We start from the raw sequence: 23,199 nt of genomic DNA on the forward strand, positions 1-23,199 counted from the left end.
GATCTGCCCACCAGGACCTCCCAGTCTAGTGTGAGAGACATACACACAGATACATAAGCACAGCCATAGCATTGTATGTGGTGAGACCAAGCAGGGGCTGCAGAAGCAGGGAGGGGAATGGTCATTTCTTTCTCCGTGTTTGTGTGTGTGTGTGTGTGTATGTGTGTAGAGGTCTAGAAAAGTTATATTGAAGGGACAGTATAAATGAATCTTAAAGAGGAGCTGAATAGGTGGATGAAAGAAGTTACAACATATGCAAAGGCCCTGGGGCAGGAAATAGCTGCTGGGTATTGGGGGGTGGGGTGTCCAGTGCTTTAGTGTGGCCTAAGGATAGGAGTGAAGGGGGGCACTCAAGGAGGCTGCAGGTGGGGTTTGGTCTGGCAGGGAGAGATTTGAATGCTAGGCTTCATCGTTTAAGTCCTGGGGAGTCCGTGAGGGAGTTGAACGGGCAGTGACCAAATGAGATTCACAGTTGAGAGATTCTCTCAGCCTAGAATATTCCCAGGCCCTGCCCAGTTGACTCCTTCAGGCCACAACTCAAACAGCGACCCCTCCTTGGGGAAGGTCACTCGACTCATTGCTCACGGCTCTGCTGCCTCATTCTCTTTATTTCCCTTCTAGAAAATGATCTCAGCCTTGTCACTGGGTGTTCCTTTCGAAGGTGCCAGCCCCTTAAGACTGTGGCTGCTGTTCACAGCTGCCTCCAGGACTAGGTCAGACCTGGTCCAGAGCTGGCACTCGTGAGGGAACAGTGGTTGACAGAATGAATGGTCCCCAGGAAGCTGGGAGGAACAGGTAGGGTTGGAGGCCAGTTCAGAGGTGGCTGGAGCTGTCCAGGTGAGGAAGGAAGCAGACAGTGACAGCAGCTGGAGAGAGGGTCAGTCCTAGCCAGGGTGGCAGTGAGTCTGGGAGGGGAGAAGTCTGCATTTCCTGGACAGGTGATCCTATGTGGGGAGTTTGTGACACAGATTCCTGGGCCCCATAATGGCTCTTCTAACTCAGGCATCTGTGGGGGGGCCAAGAATCTGTATTTCTAGGTCTGCCCATGTTTGGGGGCCCAGGTCTTGCCATGTGTACCTCTTTTCCAGTCACATTCTCACCACCCTGCTCCCTGTCCCACTCAGTTCCCACTCTCCTTTAGCCCTCAGCCACATGGCCCTTGCCCCTACGGCTGGTGTCTCACCTAAGGACCAGTGTCCCATAAAGGATAGGATAGCGCCTCTCCACCAGGGCTGGAGACAGGGTATGGGTGGAGGCCCTTGGGAGGAGGGCCAGGGGATTTGGAGAAGCTCAGGGGTGAGGCTGACATTGGAGTTGGGACTCTGGTGTCAGGGTCCCATCCTCAGCTCTGTCCTGACTTGCTGTGGGACCCTGTGTCAGTCACAGCCCTCTGTGCTTCTGTCCCTCCATGCTGGGGGTATGTACTCTGTCCTTCTGGAGGCTCCACCAGGAAGCTCTGGGTCAGAGCGAGAGCTGTCCCAGAGGCCTACCAGGACCGCCCGGCTGGCTCACCTGTGGCCGCCTTCTCCTCCATAGCCTGCGAGCTGGGCTTCTACAAGTCAGCCCCTGGGGACCAGCTGTGTGCCCGCTGCCCTCCCCACAGCCACTCTGCAGCCCCAGCCACCCAGGCCTGCCACTGTGACCTCAGCTACTACCGCGCGGCCCTGGATCCCCCGTCCTCAGCCTGCACCCGTGAGTACCACCCCTAGGCCTCAGCATCTTGAGCTCTAGTCTGGGCCAGGACCCATCTTCGGTCTCCTCAGGGAGCCAGTTCTCTGTGGGTGGGACAGGGTCAGGTGGCTCTCCCAGGCCAGGGGCCAGTCTAAGGCTGGGAGAGTAACTCTGAGGCCTGAATAGGAGCCTTGATATCTCTGGGCTCCCAGCCTCTGTCATGTGTCACCTGCTGTCTTTCCAGGGAAATCTCTCCGTTGGTCTTTCCTTTTAGCTCCGGAGGGTGGACTAGAGGCAGACTCATTCCCTTCCCCACACTGGGTGGCCTTGGTCATCTTCAGACCTGGCCGTGATGTCATGTCCTGGGGACTGGGTGGCCATACCAGGGTGTTCACTTTGGGGCGAGGGTGGAAATCACCCCACGACCTTCACCCTTGATGAGCTGGTGGGAGCTGCTGAAAGCTGACAGCTACCTTAGTGTGTGTGGTGTGTGTGCACGTGGAGTGTGTGTGTCAGACCCTGTGTGCCCTGGGATGCCTGCAGCATGCAACTGTGTGTCTGCAGCTGCTCTGTCTGTATGCCTGTGTGTGAGTGTGCAGTGGGCATTTGTGCTCACGTATATAAGGGATTCCTATGGGTGTGTGTGTGTATCTGGGTACCTGAAGGGAACGTAGAAGACTGTGAAACTTGAAGGAGTGTGTCTTGTGATCTCACTGTGCATGTGTGCAGGTGCACACCTGGCCATGCAAGGAAGCATGTCTAGCGAGGCTGTCTGCATGTTCCCTGCACACCCGAGGGCACGTGGAAGCATTCTGGTACCCGTGCCTGCAGGGCTGCATGACTGTCTCACATTCTGCTGCCGCCTTAGCTCCTGTGTTCTCTCCCCTCCGGGCCCTGAAGGGGCTGCTCACACTTGGGTCCCAGGCCTGGGGAGGGGCCTGGGTCCGCTCAGTCCAGCCCATCTGCCCCGCCCTGGGCTCATGTGGTGGGTGAGGGGCACTTCAGACTGTTGTCACAGAATCTGTCCCAGCCCAGACACCCTCTCCTCGTCCAACATGCTGTCACCACCAAGTTCTGGGCCCCCTACACATGGCAGGTGAGGGTTATCCAGGTGTCTCCACGCCCACATGTAGGAGCATACGTGTGCACATGCACACGTGTCCCTGCACACCCTCCTCTGTTCCGCCCAGACCCGTGTATTCTCCCCATGTGGAAAGAGATAGCTAGGTGACAAGGTGACAGCATGGGCTGCTCAGGCAAGGCTAGCCTGGCTCTGGGTCATGAACACTTGCACAAAGCTAGCTGTTCCAAACCTACAATTCAGTGCCCTAAGGTTCTGGAAAGCTTTAAGACTGAAAGACTAGGTTGTTAGTATTCCATACCTTTCAGATTTTTAGATTCTCTTCTCTTCAGATTGTATGATTCTCTCTGATTCTGAGATCCTGCAGTTCCATTTTCTGAAAATCTAAGATTCCCCACCTGGGTTTCTGGGAGCTGGAATTCTGAGGCCAGGGGACCCCACTGCCCCCCTATGTCCTCCTGGCTCAAACTAAAGGCCTGCCCCAGCCCTCCAGCCCCACCCCCATTTGTTCAAGCAAGGGACTTCCCCCTCTCTCCTAAGTCTTTGCGCTGTCTAGACTGGGGCCCCCATTCCAAGGGTGAGGGAGGGGATGCCTGGCACACACAGCCAAGGGGACACCAGTGGGCTGCCTGGGGCTTCCACGTGACCCACTGTGAGTGCTCAGTGGGATTTTATGTTCGATTCAGCACCTGGGTATGGCTGGATGGTTGAGGGGCATCCAGGGGAGGGCCTGGATTAAGGAATGGATGTGGGCTGGGTGGTGGCTCACACCTGTAATCCTAGCACTTTGGGAGGCCGAGGCGGGTGGATTGCTTGAACTCAGGAGTTCAAAACTATCCTGAGCAAATGTGAAACCCATCTCTACTAAAAATAGAAAAACTGAGGCAAGAGGATCGCTCGAGCCTGAGTTTGAGGTTGCTGTGAGCTATGACGCAACAGCACTCTACCAGAGCCACAGCTTCAGACTCTGTCTCCCCCCCCCCCAAAAAAAAGGAATGATGTGGCTGCAAATGGGTCACTTCACAAGCAGGTGGCTGCTGTGGGTGCCCTCGAGAACTACCCATCTCTCTCTTGCTCTGCATAAAAACTTTGGGAAGCACAAACTTGAAAATCCCTGTGGTCCAGCTTGGGTGGGGCAGGGGTGCTTAGGTTACCCAGACTGTGACACTGTGATCAGAGGGACACAAGCTTTGCCCTCGGGGAGCATCCAAAGGATGGAATAGATGTGATCTTATCCTTACAGAACCCCAGAGATGATGGGGGATACTTTTCCTTGGTCCAACCATGGGGAGACTGAACCAGCTCAGATAAATACCCTCCCCCCCACCTCTCATCCTCTGTCCCCAGGGCCTCCCTCAGCACCAGTAAACCTGATCTCTAGCGTGAATGGGACATCAGTGACTCTGGAGTGGGCTCCTCCTCTGGACCCAGGTGGCCGCAGTGACATCACCTACAATGCTGTGTGCCGCCGCTGCCCCTGGGCCCTGAGCCACTGCGAGGCGTGTGGGAGTGGCACCCGCTTTGTGCCCCAGCAGACGAGCTTGGTGCAGGCCAACCTGCTGGTGGCCAACCTGCTGGCACATATGAACTACTCCTTCTGGATTGAGGCTGTCAACGGCGTGTCGGACCTGAGCCCCGAGCCCCGCCAGGCTGCTGTTGTCAACATCACCACAAACCAGGCAGGTAGGCAGAGACACTCCGTCCCCCAGCTTCTCAGGCCCTGTGCCCACCCAGGGGTCAGACTGCAGCCTCTCAGGCCCCACCCTCCTCACCAGAACCCAGAGCTAGAGGCTCTTTATGCCCTAGAAAAATAGAACATATTCTATAAGTGGGAGGAATCCAAAAAGCACAGAGGCAGGCTAGCATGGCTGTCCTAAGCCTGGGTTCCAGAACCTCCCTCTCTGTGCCTCTGTTTCTTCCTTGGTGCAATGAGAATAATAATACCTGCCGTAGGTTCTGTTCTGAGGCTTAAATGAGAGGAATGAAAATGCTTAGCCCAGCACCTGGCCCATGGTAATGCTCAATAAATGTCATTAAAAGATAAAATTACTCTGATGATCATTTTCCAGAACAGCTGCCATTGCTGCCCCTGGGACAGATTTGGTCACATGGACTTGGACCTCAGCCATTTCTCTTTTTAGTCAAGTTGGTGGGCTGAATTTCAAACTCTGGGGGGTCCTGCCTGTCAAGCAACAGCCTGGCCTGAGAGCCCCGCCAAGGGCCACTTCCTTTTCCCAGCCACCCCCAAGTGTGTCTGACACCCTTTAGGCTCCCCGCCTACCATCTCCTCCCAACACCACGCAGCACTAGCCTGGCAGACACTTTTCCCAGTACATCACAGAGAAAGCAACTGAGGCCCAGAGAGCTACCCAGGGCCACCTGCATTAGAAGTGACAGAGCCAGGACCCCAGCCCAGGGCTTCCCCACCCCCAAGTGAGGCGCCTCCCAGCTCTGCACCCAGGGCTCCCTTCTTGCCAGGCAGAGCTCTGGCTGTTCAGGAGCCTCCCTTGTTCAGCAGCATTCGTGGGCCCCCACTAAATGCCAAGCTCTGTCCTAGATGCTAGCAAAACAGTGAAAGAGAGACCTGTGTGCCCAGAACTTAGTGCCCTGCACCCACTCCCCTGTCTCCCAGCAGCTGAGGCAGGGGCATGCTGGGCCGGGATGCATTCCTCTCCAGCCCTTAGACGGTTTCTCTTCCCATAAAAACCTCATGGAAGAACTGCCTGTGCCCACCACACCTGTCACCTCTCCCCTGTAGGCCTTTTCTGGCAACTCCAATTCCCACGTCTTCCTCACCTCTCCACAGGAATCAACTCCTCTCCTCCCACACCATCAGGCGCTTCTGCCCTGTCCTTTCGACTTCATGGAGCACTTTTCTCTTGCATTCATGGCCAAGACCACCCCCCATTCTCCATCTCCCTCTCTGGCCTGTGTACTTGCAGCCCCCTTATCACACAGCCTCTAAGGGCTGAGATGCCCAGTGTGTCCTGGGCCCTCCTCTTTTCCCTGTGTGCCACCCTCCATCTTTTCTAGGTGGCCTTATCAGGGCTGGTGGCTTTGAATTCCACCTTTGTCCTATCAGTCCTAACTTGTGTCACCCATGCAGACCTCCCCGTGGGGGTCCAGCTGTCCAGCCCTCCTCTACTTGGGTGTGTGAGGGACAGCCAGCACCCCACACCTGCCCCTCCCATGGAGCCCCAGCCCAGGACCGGGCACCCTGGCCACTGGGTCACTGAAGCCCAAACCCAGGTTGTCACCCTGACTCTCACATTGCACACCATTTACCAGCTAGTCCCCCTCACCTCAGTCCCCCACCCCCACCCCCCCCTGCACCGTCCACACCATCATGTCACCTTGCCCCATGAACTATTCTCCGCACCACTCCTGAGCAAGCTTCAGAAACCTAAGTGAGGTCAGGCTGTGCTTGAGCCTTTCACAGAGAACGCATGCGGCCCAGGTTGTGACTGTGCACTCTGCTGGCCTTCCAACCCTGACCTGTCCTCTCTCACGCTGGCTCACACCCATTCAGACGTACTGGCCTCACCCTTGAGTGCACCAAGCCTTTCCTTGCTGCTGGGCCCTGGCCTTGCTCGCCCTTCTCCTTGACTTGCTCTTCCCCCTGGCGTTCCAAAACTGGCTCCCCACATGCAGGGAGGCCCACCCTGACCACCTAGCTGCTTTAGCAGCCCCACGCCCTCCCAGCCCTGCATGAGGTCCTCTCCACCACAGCACCCTCCTTGTACCTGCCCAGCCCTAAAACAACCTGTAGATATCCTGCTGGTTGGTTTTCTTGTTTACTTCCTTTTTTTCTTACAAACCATTAGCTCCTTGAGGGCTGTCTTGGGTACTGCAGTGCCCCTAGGTCCTAGCCCAGTGCCTCCTAGGGAGAGTATTGAGTGGAAGCCCACATCTCTGGGATGGGGCCTCAGGGCAGACAGAAGCCCTGAGCCAACAGAGAGGACTGTGCCGCTCCTGCCTGGCCCTTGGCCCCCTCCCTCCACAGCCACCTCCTCCCTGTACCCCTCCAAGATGGGAATGCAACCTCTTCCCCTCCCCCTGAGCCCTGCTGTAATCTCTCTGTCCCACTCCTGCATCACCCAATGCTCTGGGGCATCGTTGGTTTTTAAGAGACACTCCCTGTGTGTCCCTCCATATAGTGGTCTCATCAAACCCTCACCTTGCCCTGGCAGGTGGTACCCGCCAGCCTTACTTTACAGATGGGGACGCTGATGCCCAGAGACAGCCAGTGACTTCCCCAGGGTCCCAGCTGACAAGAGAGAGAGCTGAGTTCTGAGTCCACACCTGAGTCCCAGACTGGGGTCGGGGTAGGGTTCTCTCGGACCACACCCTTCCAACTCCACTCGGGAGTTGCTTCTTTTTTTTTTTTTTTTTTTTTTTTTGTAGAGACAGAGTTTCACTTTATGGCCCTAGGTAGAGTGCCATGGCCTCACACAGCTCACAGCAACCTCCAACTCCTGGGCTTAAGCGATTCTCTTGCCTCAGGCTCCCGAGTACCTGGGACTACAGGCGCCCGCCACAACGCCCGGCTATTTTTTTGTTGCAGTTCGGCCGGGGCCGGGTTTGAACCCGCCACCCTCGGTATATGGGGCCTGCGCCTTACCGACTGAGCCACAGGCGCCGCCCTGCTTCTTAACTTTTTGTGTCAGAGTCATCCTGCAATCTTTATTGGGCACCTACTGTGTGCAGTCCCTGCCTTCAGGGAGCTCCCAGGCAAGCTAGGGAGAGGGGGGCAGGTCCCTCTGCTTGGCTGTGGCTGTATCTGTATCTGGCACCTCCCAGCAGCCTGACCTCAGGGGTAACCACAGGGAGGGAGGGAATGGATGAATGAAGAAACAGGTGAGTCAGTCACCCAGGGAGGCCCAGTGACCTAGGGTGACCGGAGCCCAAATGGGCCCCGGGGCTCAGCTCACCTTCCCTGGGAATCTAGAGCTGTCCCAGCCATGCCCTCCACACCCAGGCAGTGGGGGCTGCTTCCTCCATTCTCCCTTCTCCCTCCTTCCGTCCTTCCCTCTCTCAAGCACTCCTTAGGGGACACCAAGGCCTTGGCTAAGTTAAGCCACCCTGCATCCCAGACAAGGCTGGGCCACATCACCCCCAGGGTGCTGACCCAGGTGGCAGCCAGCAATTTACTCAGAGGACTGGAGGCTGCTGGCTCTCCCAGGACGGGGGCAGGTCCCCGAGCAGGGCCTGGGGAGGGGTGGGAGGCCACCTATCTTAGCCGCACTGCTCATCTGACGGGGCGGCGTTCCCAGCCCCATCCCAGGTGGTGGTGATCCGGCAGGAGCGGGCAGGCCAGACCAGCGTGTCGTTGCTGTGGCAGGAGCCGGAGCAGCCCAACGGCATCATCTTGGAGTATGAGATCAAGTACTATGAGAAGGTACCGCAGCGGGCGGGGGGCCTAGGCCTGCGGGCTGGGGGGCTCGCTAACCACCCTCCCCTTCAGGACAAGGAAATGCAGAGCTACTCCACGCTCAAGGCCGTCACCACCAGAGCCACCATCTCTGGCCTCAAGCCGGGCACGCGCTACGTGTTCCAGGTCCGAGCCCGCACCTCGGCAGGCTGCGGCCGCTTCAGCCAGGCCATGGAGGTGGAGACTGGGAAACCTCGTGAGTGCTGGGAGCGGGGAGGGCGAGGCATGCACACCCAGGCGCCAGCACCCTGGTGCAGGAAGGGACTAGAGTACTGAACTGGTGCCCGCAGGCTCTCTGCTTTCCTCGTCCTGTGGGACTGTCTGCGGCATTGTCACAGGTGAAAAGTGGAGGCTCAGGGAGAAAAGTTACTTGCCCTTCGGCCGCTGGCTTTAGCCGAGCGTCAGTGTCACTTGCAGGCCTCTGATTCCCTTTGAAGCAGAATAGCCTCGTAATCGTCCCAGGTGCTAGTGAGCTGTTATTGTCCATATCCCCAAATCAGGGTTGGAGCAGTAGAGTGATTTGCCAAGGTCACCCAACAAAGCAAGATTGATTTGAACCTAGTCAGTTTGAAGATAGATTCCAGGCCCCTTCTCCAGTGTCTTCCTGTTCCTGGCCTTCAGGAGTTCCCAAATGCAGCCTGGCACTCATTAGGAATACTGATTCTCAGGCCCTGCTCCAGCCCTTCAGAAATCCCTGGGCCAAGGGCCCAGCAATGTGGGTTTTAAAAAGTCCTCCAGGAGATCCCAGGGCACTTTCAAGTTTGGGAAACACTGACTTAGAGACTTTCTCTTCTGCACTCAACCTGCCCCATTGCCAGCCAGTCCAGGCCTCATCTGTGCCTGGGCCTCTCCACATGCTGGTGCTGGACAGTTACGGCCACCCCACCTGCTACCCCCTTGGCACTTGTGTGTCTTAAGTGCTCATAGGCCTGGTGCCACCTTGCAACTGCCAGGATGTGTCCCCTCCAATCTCATTTACTGTGTGGCCCTGAGTAAATTCCTTGAGTTCTCGGAATCCCAGTTTTTGCCTCTGAAAACTGAAGGTATCATCTGATCTCCCTGGAAAGGATGTGGGGAGGGTTCATTGAGGCTTAAATGTACAGCTCTTAGCACACTCAACTTTCTTGCTTTCAGGGTAATAGGAAGGACAGGCTTTTTTTTATCTTTTTTTTTTGCCCATCTGTACTTGGCTCAGAGAAGTGAAGTGACTCTCTTCAGGTCACACAGTCACAGGCAGCCAGGCAGCCCAGGGCAGCAGAGTCTTGAGGGAGAAGCTTAATAGCGGGGTAGGTAGGTAGTCTTTGACCCAAATGCTGGGCTGGCTTATGGATAAGGAGACTGCCCACCAGGCTCTAGGGTGCCCAGGCAGGCAGGTGGTGCTGCCAGATTCTGGATCTGAGGCCTGGTCCCTTTATCCTGGTCTCCCCTACAGGGCCCCGCTATGACACCCGGACCATCGTCTGGATCTGCCTAACCCTCATCACGGGCCTAGTGGTGCTTCTGCTCCTGCTCATCTGTAAGAAGAGGTGGGTGGTCCGACCCAGCCCCCCAACCCTCTCCCCAAGTAGGCTATGCCTCCAACTCACCCCTAGTCACGCCGAGCCAGTGGTCTCCACGTTCCCGAGGCTGCCTCACTTACAAACATACCATCTCATTTAACCCAGTGAGACACCAGTGAGGTACAGATTCTGACCTCATTTTGCAGGAGAATAAATTGGGGATCAGAGAGGTCAGGTCATTTGCCCAAGTCACACCACAGACAGATACCCAAGCTGGGACATATCAAACTGGAGACTGTGCTCAGCTCAGTCATTTGCTCCTCTCCTGGAGATGGGCTAGTACACTAAACCTGAGCTTAGGACCCCAGACAACAAAAATGGAAGGATCATCTGATAGAGAGACAGAAGCCAGGGAGGGAAAGGGGCTTGCCAAGGTCATGCACATCTCCCAAGCCCTCCTCCAGGGGTGGTTTCACTAACACGAGACCAATAGCTTTGCTGTGAGGATTGGGTGGACTTCAGGGCATTTTGTAGCTCACAGAATGCTTCTGACTATCTGGGCTGTCATGAGTCAGCTGGGTTGAGAGCCTGAGGCTGGGGACTCTCCCCTGAAGATGTCATATAGGGCATGATCTGACCTGTCAGGGAAAGGGAATGGAAGGGAGGGGCCCTGACTTGCCCCCCAGACAAGGTCAGGGCTGGGGCTAGGGACAGCCTGGCCTCATGCAGCGTGGTGACGCTCCTCCATAGACACTGTGGTTACAGCAAGGCCTTCCAGGACTCGGACGAGGAAAAGATGCACTATCAGAGTGGACAGGGTAAGTGCAGGGGCCAGGGGACTTGGGGGCAAAGAGGAGCTCACAGCAGGACCTAGCGCTGGACTGGGGTTGGCACAGGTAGGAAGGAGAAAGGTGCCCACAGAAGAGACTAGAGCCCCAGAGACTTGGTACCCAGAAGGCAGTGTTCTCACCTCTCTTGGGCTTGCAGACCTCACTGAGGATGTCAGAGACCCTCCTCCCCAAGGGATGCACAAATGTGCACACTCATTCGCATGTGACTTTGGGGCGGGTGTCACTGTACTCTTAGAGAAGAGGATCCTGTAGAGACACCAGAAAATAAGGCATTTCTGGGGGTGCCTGCCTCGACGCCTCAGTCCTGTGCGTAGGCAGAATTCAGTATCAGTTACGGTGCTGATTCCCGCTGAGCCTAAATGCAGCCTCACAATCCTTCTTAACACAGTCTTCCAGGAAACTGTTGGTATTTTCAACCAGTCCAAGCTGACTCTTGTGGTGAAAACTTACTTTTGGCACATCCCTACCCCAGAACAATGTAGAAAGATCTCAAGGACTCTAGAAGTGACCCCAGAAAATGACAGATATGCTTAGCGCTCACTGGAGACTCCACAGCCCCATAGAAACCCCAGAGCTACTCCACAGAGACCTCACTTTCACTGGGCAAACACTTATGGGGCACCAACTGTTTGATGCCGCATCTAGAGATTCCCAGAGACACCCGGCCCCCCACCCCAGACCCAGCCCAGGCCAAGGGAATGCCAGAAGAGAAACATTCCTCCCGGACCCCACTGAAGGCTCTTCTCCCTTGGCCCTCAGCACCCCCTCCTGTTTTTCTGCCCCTGCACCACCCCCCGGGAAAGCTCCCAGAACCCCAGTTCTATGCAGAACCCCACAACTATGAGGAGCCAGGCCGGGCAGGCCGCAATTTCACCCGAGAGATTGAGGCCTCCAGGATCCACATCGAAAAAATCATTGGCTCTGGTGAGACCCGGGGGTTCGAGGGTGTGGTCAGTACAGAGGGGCATGGAGGGCACCCAAGGCAGAGGATGGGGGAGACGGGCCTGGCAGCCCAGTGTGGGGATCTGGGGTAGGGGAGGAGGATCCCACTACCTCCCCTGCCTGCCACTCTTGGGGTCTGCAGGAGAGTCTGGGGAAGTCTGCTATGGGCGGCTGCGGGTGCCAGGGCAGCGGGATGTGCCTGTGGCCATCAAGGCCCTCAAGGCCGGCTACACGGAGAGACAGCGGCGGGACTTCCTGAGCGAGGCATCCATCATGGGTCAGTTCGACCACCCTAATATCATCCGCCTGGAGGGTGTCGTCACCCGTGGTAGGTGCCAGTCAAGGACAGCCTCACCCTGCAGGGGCCCTAAATCCAGACAGGGCTCTGGGTCCATCCTCTGGTTCACTGTGCTCTGCCCCACCCTGGTCCTGTCCCCTTGGTGACTCTGAAACTGCCCAGAGCTCAGGACCCCAGTAGGAATTCTAGGTACCCAGGGATGTTTAATGCTGGCCCAACTCCTGGGTGGGGGACCCCTTCCTGGAGGCTCTGATCAGTAGCCCTGACCTCCCCACCAAGAGCCACCTCTCCCCCATCCTCCTCCCCAGGCCGCCTGGCCATGATCGTGACCGAGTACATGGAGAACGGCTCTCTGGATGCCTTCCTGAGGGTGTGTGTCTGCCTGGCCTCTTCTGTGGGCTGGGGAGGGATGCTCCATCTGGGTGAGACAGCCCAAAGCCCTCCAGCCCCTCCCCAGCTTGGGCCCAATAGGCCTGGGGAAAGGTGGGTGGCAGCGGGACTAAGGAGGGGGTCTTCACGCCACTAATCTAACTGCCTCCTGGTCTCTGCTCTGCGGGGTCCTGCTGCTCTGAACAGGGGCCTCTAGGGGTGTCCAGGCCCCACCCAGCAGGGAGCAGGTGGGTGTGGTGGGAACAGCTGGGTCCCTAGCTGTTGTCCATGCGCCACGGTGCTCTAAGGCACAGCACTTACCCTGCCCCTCCCCGGACCTCCATTTCTCCTTCCACCAAGTGGATAAGCGGTCATTGCTGCCCCACCTACCTCACAGGGTTGCTGTGAGTGTAAATGGGACCGAGAGAATAAACCATAAACTGCGAGGTGCTTCATAAGCAGTGAAGCACTTCGCGAGTTGCCAAGAGCCACCTCAGCTCTCAAGTATCGCACGGATGGGAAGGTTCCTGTCCACGGACCAGGCGTCTCGCTGGGCCCCCTGAAGCCCAAGCTGTGTCCCTCCGCAGACCCACGATGGGCAGTTCACCATCACGCAGCTGGTGGGCATGCTCAGGGGAGTGGGCGCCGGCATGCGCTACCTCTCAGACCTGGGCTATGTCCACCGGGACCTGGCCGCCCGGAACGTCCTGGTGGACAGCAACCTGGTCTGCAAAGTGTCTGACTTCGGGCTCTCACGGGTGCTGGAGGACGACCCCGATGCTGCCTACACCACCACGGTGCGTGGCCCACACCCCTTTGCACTAGGCTGGGGGTAGGGAGCAAGGAGGCATGTGGGCACAGTCTGACCCAGGGCCTGAGATCTCTACCACAGGTAGCTGAGTGAAGTTGGCAGTTTCGCAGTTGCCCTTGACCTGGGGCACATCCGATCTCCTCTCTCCACCCCAGTTCCTTCCTCTGAGAAATAAGAACAACCTCACCGGCCTTCCTCTATCCTCAGTGGTCTGGGTGACCCGGGTGGGGTGGCACTGTCATTCACTTGCTGGGAGACTTCGGGCAGGTTGGAATCTCTGAGTCACACAGACTCCGCATCTGTCTCTAAAGTTTGGCTAAAACCCAGCCATTTTCAAATGTGTTCCATGGAGACCTGGGCTTCTCTCGAGGTGCCCAGGGGGCTGCCTGATAGGTGATGACCTGCGGGAGCACAGCACCAAGCTCAGCGTTCATACACTCAGCTCCGACCTGATAGTCAGAGCCCCCATCTCTCCACTGAGCACAGTTTAATACAGAGGAAGGATTTTGTGACCAAAAAAAAATGAAGAAGAGGAGGGAGGGAGAGAGGAAGGGTTAGAAAGCAATCGGGTCAGGTTCCCTGAGCATCCACCCCGCTCGGACACTGGCCTGCTGACCGGCTTTCTGAGCAGCTGCTGTGCACCAGACACCTGGCACCCTTCCCAACCATTCCACCCCACAGCAGCTTCATGGGGCAGGTCTCCCCATCAGAGCAGGAAGGGGAAACAGGCCCCAGGATGCTGCCAGGCCTGGGCAGCCCCTTAACATCTCCACGGCCATCACAGGGAGGGAAGATCCCCATCCGCTGGACAGCCCCTGAGGCTATTGCCTTCCGTACCTTCTCCTCGGCCAGCGATGTGTGGAGTTTTGGCGTGGTCATGTGGGAAGTGCTGGCCTATGGGGAGCGGCCCTACTGGAACATGACCAACAGAGATGTGAGTTTGGGGCCATGGCTGGGCAGCGGTGCAGCGGGGCCTCAGAGGGAGAGATGCTGAGCTCGGTGCTGTGCTCCTGCAGGTCATCAGCTCTGTAGAGGAGGGGTACCGCCTGCCTGCACCCATGGGCTGCCCCCGCGCCCTGCACCAGCTCATGCTTGACTGCTGGCACAAGGACCGGGCCCAGCGGCCTCGCTTCTCCCAGATCATCAGCGTCCTCGACGCACTGATCCGCAGCCCTGAGACTCTCAGGGCCACAGCCACTGTCAGCAGGTGCCCTGCACCCTCCCTGGCTCCGTCAAGGCCAGGTTGCTGTCCCAGCATTGCCTCCGACCATCTCCCGCCCCAGATGTAGCCCAGACTTATTCCAGGCCTGGAATGGCTCTGCCCTGACCCCTGGACCAGACCCCACCTGGGCCCTTCCTCTGCCCCCTCCTTCTAGGGCTCTGCCCACTGCCAAGCCTGATACCTGGATGGAGGTTGAGGGTGGCTAGTGCCAGGGTCCCTGTGGAAGGCCACTCACCAAGAGCCCCTGTGCCTCAGGTGCCCACCCCCTGCTTTCGCCCGGAGCTGCTTTGACCTCCGAGGGGGCGGAGGCGGGGGCCTCACCGTGGGGGACTGGCTGGACTCTATCCGCATGGGCCGGTACCGAGACCACTTCGCTGCCGGTGGTTACTCCTCTCTGGGCATGGTGCTGCGTATGAACGCCCAGTGAGTGAAGGGGATGGCCGTCCCCACAGGGTCAGAGGCCCAGAGCTGGGGGCAGGGCTGCTGAGGAGGTTGGCAGTTCTAGGGGATAAGCTTGGCCCTGCCTCTGTGGCTCCAGGCCCCGCAGGTCAACCTGGCCAGCATCATCCTTCCTCCACAGGGACGTGCGGGCCCTGGGCATCACCCTCATGGGTCACCAGAAGAAGATCCTGGGCAGCATCCAGACCATGCGGGCCCAGCTGACCAGCACCCAGGGGCCTCGCCGGCACCTCTGACTTGTGGCGGGCAGGGCCACCTCAGGATCAGCCAGCTGTCAGAGGGCCTAGGCTCTGCCCCTCCTTGTTGGCTGCCCTCCTTGCAGGCACTAGGAAGGCTAAAGGCTCTATCACAGGATCTAGAGTCAGCAGGGGTCAGTGCCCAGCATAGCCAGGACACCTGTGCCTCAGGGCAGAGGCCTTCTTTCCAGAGCCTGGGCCTCCATGCCATAGAGTCCAAAAGAGACTTCGTTTATCTGCCTCGGTGTGTGCATGCATGTCTGTGTGTGAATGTATGTGTACGTGTGTGTGCTGTGGGGAGTGTATTCAATGGGGTCCTTGTGTGTGATCACATGTGTGTCCACACAGTTGGGTCTCAGGATGAATGTGCGAGGTGTGTGCTTATCCGTCAAGGCTGGGGCACATGTGCGTGACCGTGGATGGTGTGTTATGAATGAGGAGGTGTGACTCAGAGTGATGCGCCCAGGTCCCAACACCCACGGGGCCTGGGGAGAAGCTCACGCCAGCTGCCCCCTACACCTGGAGGCCAGAGCCAGGGTCCATTTCTGAACCTCACCAGCACCAGGCCCACCCTTGTCTCTGCCTGGGTGAGCCCACCTTGGCTGTATCTCAGGTCTAGGTCCTCCCTCTAGCCGGGGGGGCCACCTGCAGCCTCCACCCGGCTCCCATCGCTGCTTCAACAGGAAAACAGGGTTCCTGGCCAGTCCTACTGGCCACCTTTCATGTAGACTCACAGCAGAGCACACGAAATGCCCTCAGCTGTCCTTGGCTGCCCGGCCAGGGTGAGGGCCCACAAGCTCCCCTCTTGTCTCTGCTACCTTCCCCCGATGGCCCAGGCTTCATCACTTGGAAGTCCCTTTGCCAACCTTGCACTGCCCAGCTCTGAGCCGCCCTGCCACCACGCCTAGGATCAGGAACCAGAAGATCCTGGTGTCTCATCCACCCCTTCCTGTACCACAAGGGGAGACTGAGGCCTGAAAGGGATGTACCGTGTCCTGGGTCACATGGCAAGCAAAAGTCAGAGTTGGGGCCTCCTGCCTCCCAGCCCAGGCCTCCCCTCCCTGCACACCACCCGACACGGTGGCTGCTGCTGTGGGGACAGCCACCTGGAAAGCCCCACCCCCTCACAGACAGACCCTTCCCCTTACGGCCCACCAGGGTATGTAAATATCTTCTTTTCTACCATGTCAGAATATTTTCTCCTCACTCCTGACAATGCAAAAATGGTCTTCAAAGCACATGAAAAGCACCAGGGTGAGACAGCCCCATCCCGGGGCAGTCGGCAGGCAGGGTTCAAGGCACCCCCAGAGGGAGGGGCCGGCCCAGCTCCCAGCCCCATCCAGCCCTCCCCACAGCCAGCACAGTGACCGCGGCACACCAGCACTGAGCCCCTCTCCCTCCTGCAATAATTCGGGGAGTCAGCCCTGTCCGGGTGCCGCGGCCAGCTCTCTACACCTCTCTCTATGTTATATTTCTATATAGCCGAGCTGCTCTTCCTTCCTATGGAAGTCGGAAACATGGTCAGGACACGATTTGGGGGGGGGCCTGTCTTCCTCCCCACCCTACACACTCTCACCCGGTTTCTGGGCTCTGGATCCTCATAGTCACGGGGGCACTGTGGCCCTGGCACTTACAAAAGTGTGGCCCTTGCCCCCAGTGTGGAGTCCCTCTTGGGGACTGCCTCTCTGTGGTCTCCATCCTGAGTCTTGGACTTACCCACAATGAGAATAAATTCTGCCTCATCTTTACCTGTGTTCCCCTCTTATTTCTATAACATCTGGTGGGAAAGGAGCGACCTTATATTGAGCACCTACTGTATACATTCCATTCAATTGTATTTCCCTCTGTTTTTGTCATCTGTTGCAGGAGGTGGGATTAGTGCACCCATTTTACATATGGGGAAATTGAGTCTTACAGAGGTCAACTTGTCTAAAGTCAAGGATGGGGTAGGGGATGAATCAGAACCCAAGTTTGTCCAACTCCAAAGCCATGCTTTGCTAGGAGGCACCCCTGTAGGGCCCAAATTCTCTCTTCCAAGAGGGATGGATGGTGCTTCACCCTGAAGCACAATCCCTTTCAGCTGGGCATTGCCCTCGCCTGAGTTCTCTGGGGATAGAAAGACCTCACCTGGAAGAGGAATACGTGAGGCAGGAACATCTCATGGGAACAACTTCATCAGGACCTAGGACTCTACTGGGAGACATGGGCACTGTGGGGCAAGACAGGGGAGACAGGGTTTGAGCATCCCCTACAATTATATTAGGGAGCTGAGGACCCACTCTCAGAGGCTGGATACAGGCAGGAGACTGTAGCAAGAACAGAATCCACCTGTGCCCATTAGAGCCAATGGCTCAGGCATTTGGAGAAGACGCCTCTGGGGTCTTAAAGATGAGGAAGTGAATGGTCTCTAGCTGGGAGAAGGGGCTTCATTCCTGCACTGGCCTCAAATTAAGAAATTGGGAACAAGAAGGAAAAAATACCTTTATTGCATTTCCTACATTATCTCTCTAATAATCACAACGGCTCTGTGAGATTGGGAATATTATCCCCATTTTATAGATGGGCAAAAGCAGACTTGGGGAGGCCAGTGTCCCACACGGCAGAGCCATCATGCAGAGTTAAATCTGTCTGTTTCCTGTTGAACTCCAAATTCATCAGCAAGCCCTCTCCCCCTGAATACAATTGCTTCCTATGAGGAAGAACCTATTACTATATATTTCTCTTCCCTTAAGGATAAATCACCAGATCCTATTGAACACCTACTGTGCTGGGTGCCTCTGGGGATTTGAAGATGAATGAGATGCAGCCCTTCTCTTAAGAAGCTCAGAAACTAGGCTCCCTCAATCAGATCCACTATGCTAAGTGTACAGGAAATAGGGCGCACAGAAGAGATCACAGAAGAGGTCAGGGAGAGCCTGGAGGACTTGCTGGAGGAGGACATTTCACTTGGGCCTTGAAGGAGGTGGAAGAGGTTCATTTCCTAGACAGTCTTCTGTGCAAGCCATGGAATGCAGAGGAGAGAAAGAATACAGTCAGAAGAGAAAGAATACAGCCAGAGGAGAAACAAACCATGTTCTAACCTTATCATCATGGATCAGGCACAGTGGCTTACACCTAGAATCCTAGCACGCCAGGAGGCCAAGGCAGGAGGATTGCTTGGGGTGAGGAGTTCAAAATCAGGCTGGGCAACATAGTGCGACCCCCTATCTCTATTAAAAAAAAAAAATTAAAAATTAGCCAGAGTGGTGGTGCACACCTATAGTCCCAGCTACTCAGGAGGATCACTTGAGCCCAGGAGTTTGAGGTCACAGTGAACTCTGATGGTGCCACTGCACTCTAGCCTGGACAACAGAGTGAGACCCTATCTCAAAAAACAAATAAACAAAAACATCTCAGTTGGCTATTTCCCTCCAATTTAATCTATACATTTATTTTCCGATAAAAACGGCAATAGAGTTTTCCCTGAAGCTTGACAAGGTTTTGTGAAAACATTTGAGAAACCCCTTTGAGAAAACATTTTCTCAGAATGTATATGGAATAAGAAAGAACTCAGAATAGCCAAGGCAATTTTGAAAAAGAAAGAAAAAGAAAAAGGGCATCTCATCCAATCAGATGTCAATAGTTACATGAAGTTCTAATAATTAAAATAGTTTGATTGGGTCCCAGAAATAGAACGGCAGTTAAAAAGAGCAGAGAATGACGCCTAGCAACAGATCCAAATACATGTGAGAGACGAAACACGGCAAAGAGTGAAGATGGGCTAGTTAACAGATGACCCTGGACAATCGAATACCCCTGTGGGAAAAGGTAAAATTGGATCCCTGCTCACATCACTCACAAAATAAGTTCTAGGTTTATTAAAGTCCTAAACGCAAAAAGTAAACTAGAAAATATTCAAAAGAAAACAGAGGAAAATAGCTCTGCTATCTTAGAGTAGAAAATAAAACACAAAAAGCATACATGGCAAAGGAAAGCAATGATCGATCTTATTTTATTCAAATCAAGAACTTCCATATGAGAGAAAAGATGAAAAGATTTGTTAAAGCCATAGGCTGGGAGCATCCATTTGCAACTGTTGTGACCAAGAGAGAATTCATTTACAAAAGAATTTAAAAAAAGAAACTCCAAAGAATCAATTTACCAAAACTTGCCAAAGCAATAGGAAAATGGGCAAAAGGAAGAAATTTGAAAAGCTAATAAAGATATAAAAAAGAGTGTTAGCATCACTAGTAAACACAGAAATGCAAATTAAAACCATATGAGACAGCGTATTACACCAATCTAACTGGCAAAATTAGTGCATATACACCAGTACCTCTGTCTATAAGCTGCTAATGGGAATATAAATTTGTACAACTACTTTGAAGAGCGATTTGGAAATGCTTAGTCAACTCGAAGATAAGCAAATCTATGACTCAGTCAACTCCACCGCGAATGTGTGCGGTTCGCAGGTTAAGTGTCCTCAGCAGGGCCTGAGACGGGAATGCTTGTGCAGGTGATTTATTGAGGGAGAGCTCTCAGGTGAAAGGGAGAGACGATTCCAGGCAGGGTGGCAAAAAAACGCTAAGCGATGACATGTTCTCCGTTGGAGATTAGCTTCAAAGCTTATTCCACAGGGAGCTCAGGAGTATTAGTGACTTCACAGCGTTGATCACCTTGAGACAGGGAACCAATATTTTCCACCCCTGGGTAAGGTAGTCATTAGCTATGGCTACCCCCACGAAGGTGGGGGTGTACAGGGGTGGTATAAATTTGTGGGCAAGGAAGGTTTAAAGACGGGAGCTGTCAGCACTCAAAGCTGGAAGAGTGGATATGCCTGCAGGTAAAAGTCACCTGGATGGGACACCAAGAATATTTTCTGTAATATCCTAGGGAAACTCACACTCATGCAAAAGGAGGCTTGTGCAAAGATATTCATTGCCCCTTAGTATGTCATAGAAAACCGAAGAGGAGCCTCACTGCCTCTCAGCAGGAAAACAGTATGATAAATTGCTTTATAAGTGCAATAAAATAATCTAGCACAGTTAAAATGAATAAACTAGTTCAGCATGTATCAATATGGATAAGCTTCCAAAACATAACTGGGAGTAAAAAAATAAATGGTCAAGGAATATGTATAGTATTATATTATTTAGGTAAACTTTAAAATATATACGTAAGGATAGAATAAACAGATTTTGAATGCAAAACTAGGTCATGACCGTATGAAAACATGCGTGGTACAGATAAACACCAGGTTCAACCCAACTCCATCATGTTTCATGGCTTTTCTTTTGTGAAAAAGAGAGTATTCTGGCTTGGCACCTGTGGCTCAAGGGGCTAAGGCGCCAGCCACATACACCTGAGCTGGCGGGTTCGAATCCAGCCCGGGCCTGCCAAACAACAATGATGGTTGCAACCAAAAAATAGCCAAGGATTGTAGTGGGCGCCTGTAGTCCCAGCTACTTGGGAGGTGGAGGCAGGAGAATTACTTGAGCCCAGGAGTTGGAGGTTGCTGTGAGCTTTGATGCCACAGCACTCTACCCAGGGCAACAGCTTGAGGCTCTGTCTCAAAAAAAAAAAAAAGAGAGAGAGAGTATTCTGAAGCAAATAATCCACTCATCTTGGCCTCTCAGAGTGCTGGGTTACAGGTGGGAGCCACTGCACTCGGGGTTCTGTGAGCCGCCCCCAGGAAGCTCAGAAGCAGGAAAGCTGGAATAACTGGCCTTCTGAACTTGTGGGTGGTTGCGCTGTCCAGGGTGCTGGACCCTAGTGGTGGGACTGGTTTGCTGCAATAGACAGGCAGGTCTGGCCAGCTCTCACCCAAAGGTACCCCAAATCTAACCATGCATCTCCACCTGGTCCTGTCACCCCCACCTCTCTTCTTTACTGGCCTCCCAACTTCCTTTATCATCCTCATAATCCATTCTCCACAAGCAGCTAAAGGGATCTTTTAAAAACATAAACCAGATCACGCTCTGTCCAGGATTACTATCTTCAGAAAGCTTCCCACCAACTTTATAATAACATCTAAAATCCTCCCCCAGCCTATAACACCCTCCATAATCCACCCCTGCTGGCCTCTCCAACCTCTTTCCAACCGCCTTCCCACTCACCCATGCCCTTCCTTTTATTTTTTTGGACTTGCCAACCCTTTACATTTGCTTTTCCCTCTGCCTGGGCTGCTCTTCCACATCTCTAAAAGGCTTAGCCTACCGAGAGGGCTCCTACCTGCACCATCATGACGCCCGACATTATTGTATTTATAGCACTTCCAACTGAAGTCATGTCACTTTATTTACTTGCTTAATTTTTGCCCCACTATTCAGTATGTCTTTAAAAAGCACCCCATCTAATTTACTTATCGTGTGAGCCCCACTATGTAGCACGGTGATGGTCCACATTTGTGTTCGTTCAATAGGTATTTGTTTAACAAAAAAATGTGCTACATATATTTATTGAGCACATCTTTTATGGCAGGCCCTGCACTTGGCTCTGTGAATTTTGGAATAAGTAAGATCATCCCTGTCCTCAAGATGCTCACAGGGTGGAGAGAACAGAGAAGCCAAATTACAGAATCCTAGCATATTGGAATAATTCCCTTTGCTCTTGTTACAGAATTAGAGGACTTCAGAGTTATCCAGTTTTTCCATCCTCTATCCCATCCTTGTTTCTGAAATAAAGAAAACCAGCCTCACCCAGAGAAGTGAGGACTTGCTCAAGTTCATACAGCATCAGAGGCAAATTCTGAGTCTGCACCCAGGTCACCTAATTTCTTATATTGTGCATTAAAAGAAAGGCCTCCAAAACCAGGTTTGGATCATTTTCTACCTTCTGTATTTTGGGTATCCTTATAGGTGTCATCCACATAAAGGCAATAAGTTCTCCAGAGGAGTGGTTTGAGGGGCAAAAGGAAATCCCCAGGCACAGGGCCCCTAACCCTTCAATCAGACACAAGGTCTGTTTTCACCATTAGGTCCTCCTCTCTTTGGAGAAAGGTTTGCCCTCTCTGGAGGCCCCTGAGCAAATGCAGAATCCCCCCTGGATTCTATGGGCAAAATTGGTCAAACCCTGCACCCAGCAAAGGGGTTCATTGAGAGAATGTTGGAGGCCCCAAACAAACACTTTTAATCTGATTCACCTTTCCAACTTCATCTCCTGCCCTTACTCCCCAGAAAACACCCAGGGGACCCTCCAGCCAGGAGAAAACGCCTACAGGCTCACGTGTCCTCTCATGGCTGTGCCTGTGTGTTTTCTTCTAGAATGTTCTTCCCCTCCTTTCTCCCCCTGGCCAATTCCAACTCACACTGAAGATTTCAACCTCTGGTGCCCTTGTGCTAGTTTAGAGTTAGATGCCTCCTTTCTCTGAGCTCCCTCAGACCTCTTGGCTTGCACATTTAAGCACTTTCATTGCACTGTGATAGATCTCTGGGAAGGCCAGAACTGTCCCCTGACACTTTTCAGTGTCAAGTCAGGGAACCCCAGTGCCCAGCCCAGGGCTGGGTCATAGTAAGAATTCAGCAAGCAATAAATTACCGGGTTCCTGGGTATCTGCCCTATAGCAGGATCAGTTTCTTCATTCTTCCTTTCTGTGTGACCTTAAGGATGTCACTTCTCTTTGAGCCTCATTTCATCATCTGTAACATGGGGCCACTACTTGTATCTGTCTCATAGGATTAAATGGTAACATGAGGATAAGATGCAAAGGATGGTGCCTGGTGTTTGTCACTATTGCTGCAGTGGGGGTGCCTGGGTGTCTCAGTGGAGGTGGTGAGAGCCAAGCTGTGCATGAGGCTTGGAGCAGCCCAAGCAGTCTAGAGTCCCAGCCCCCAGACAAGCCCCCACTGTCACTCTTCTATCTCTCATTCCACCCGGGGGTGGTGGCCTGGGCCTGGGGGTCAGCCACCTCTCTCACTTCATCCTTAATGCCCAGGCACCTCATTACGACTTCCCTCCACCTTCCCCACACTAGGTAGCTGGGGAAGGGTCAGCTGCTGGCATGAAATTCACAGTCCTTGGAGGGTTTGCATTACCATGTCTCCTGTGTTGGGGATGGCAGAAGCTGATGAATAAAAGATGGCGATGGGGGAGCTCCTGTGGCTTTAAGAGAAATGTGATGAGCATTTAGAGTGGGGAGATTAGTGCAGGAACTTCCCTCTGAATACCAAAAAACGAGAGCTTCAGCATCTCATGTAAACCAAACCAAAACAAGCTAGAAACTACCTTTCTGCTTGGAGGCCGTGGCAGGAACCCAAGCGAAGGAGAAGGGGGTGGGGCAGGGGCTTGGCTGGGGAGTGGGAGGGGCAGAGGTGGTACAGGCGCAAGTGAAGGAGGTAAGAACTGTCAGGAA

General features: G+C 54.2%; 1 protein-coding gene across 1 annotated transcript in view; it reads left to right on the top strand.

Moving 5' to 3' along the window:
* Positions 1-16,617, top strand: part of EPHA8 (EPH receptor A8) — a 34,415-nt gene extending 17,798 nt beyond the window's left edge. Inside the window, exons 4-17 of the mRNA XM_053576444.1 lie at positions 1,537-1,692; positions 4,100-4,435; positions 8,026-8,150; positions 8,217-8,379; positions 9,616-9,709; positions 10,433-10,500; positions 11,293-11,457; positions 11,618-11,803; positions 12,082-12,143; positions 12,730-12,939; positions 13,738-13,887; positions 13,970-14,160; positions 14,431-14,598; positions 14,756-16,617. Coding sequence (XP_053432419.1) covers positions 1,537-1,692; positions 4,100-4,435; positions 8,026-8,150; positions 8,217-8,379; positions 9,616-9,709; positions 10,433-10,500; positions 11,293-11,457; positions 11,618-11,803; positions 12,082-12,143; positions 12,730-12,939; positions 13,738-13,887; positions 13,970-14,160; positions 14,431-14,598; positions 14,756-14,870 — 2,189 coding nt within the window. The 3' untranslated portion in view covers positions 14,871-16,617. The remainder of the gene's footprint in view (positions 1-1,536; positions 1,693-4,099; positions 4,436-8,025; positions 8,151-8,216; positions 8,380-9,615; positions 9,710-10,432; positions 10,501-11,292; positions 11,458-11,617; positions 11,804-12,081; positions 12,144-12,729; positions 12,940-13,737; positions 13,888-13,969; positions 14,161-14,430; positions 14,599-14,755) is intronic.
* Positions 16,618-23,199: the final 6,582 nt, after the last annotated feature.

The sequence above is a fragment of the Nycticebus coucang genome, chromosome 22, assembly GCF_027406575.1.
Source record: "Nycticebus coucang isolate mNycCou1 chromosome 22, mNycCou1.pri, whole genome shotgun sequence".
Classification (NCBI taxonomy): domain Eukaryota; kingdom Metazoa; phylum Chordata; class Mammalia; order Primates; family Lorisidae; genus Nycticebus; species Nycticebus coucang.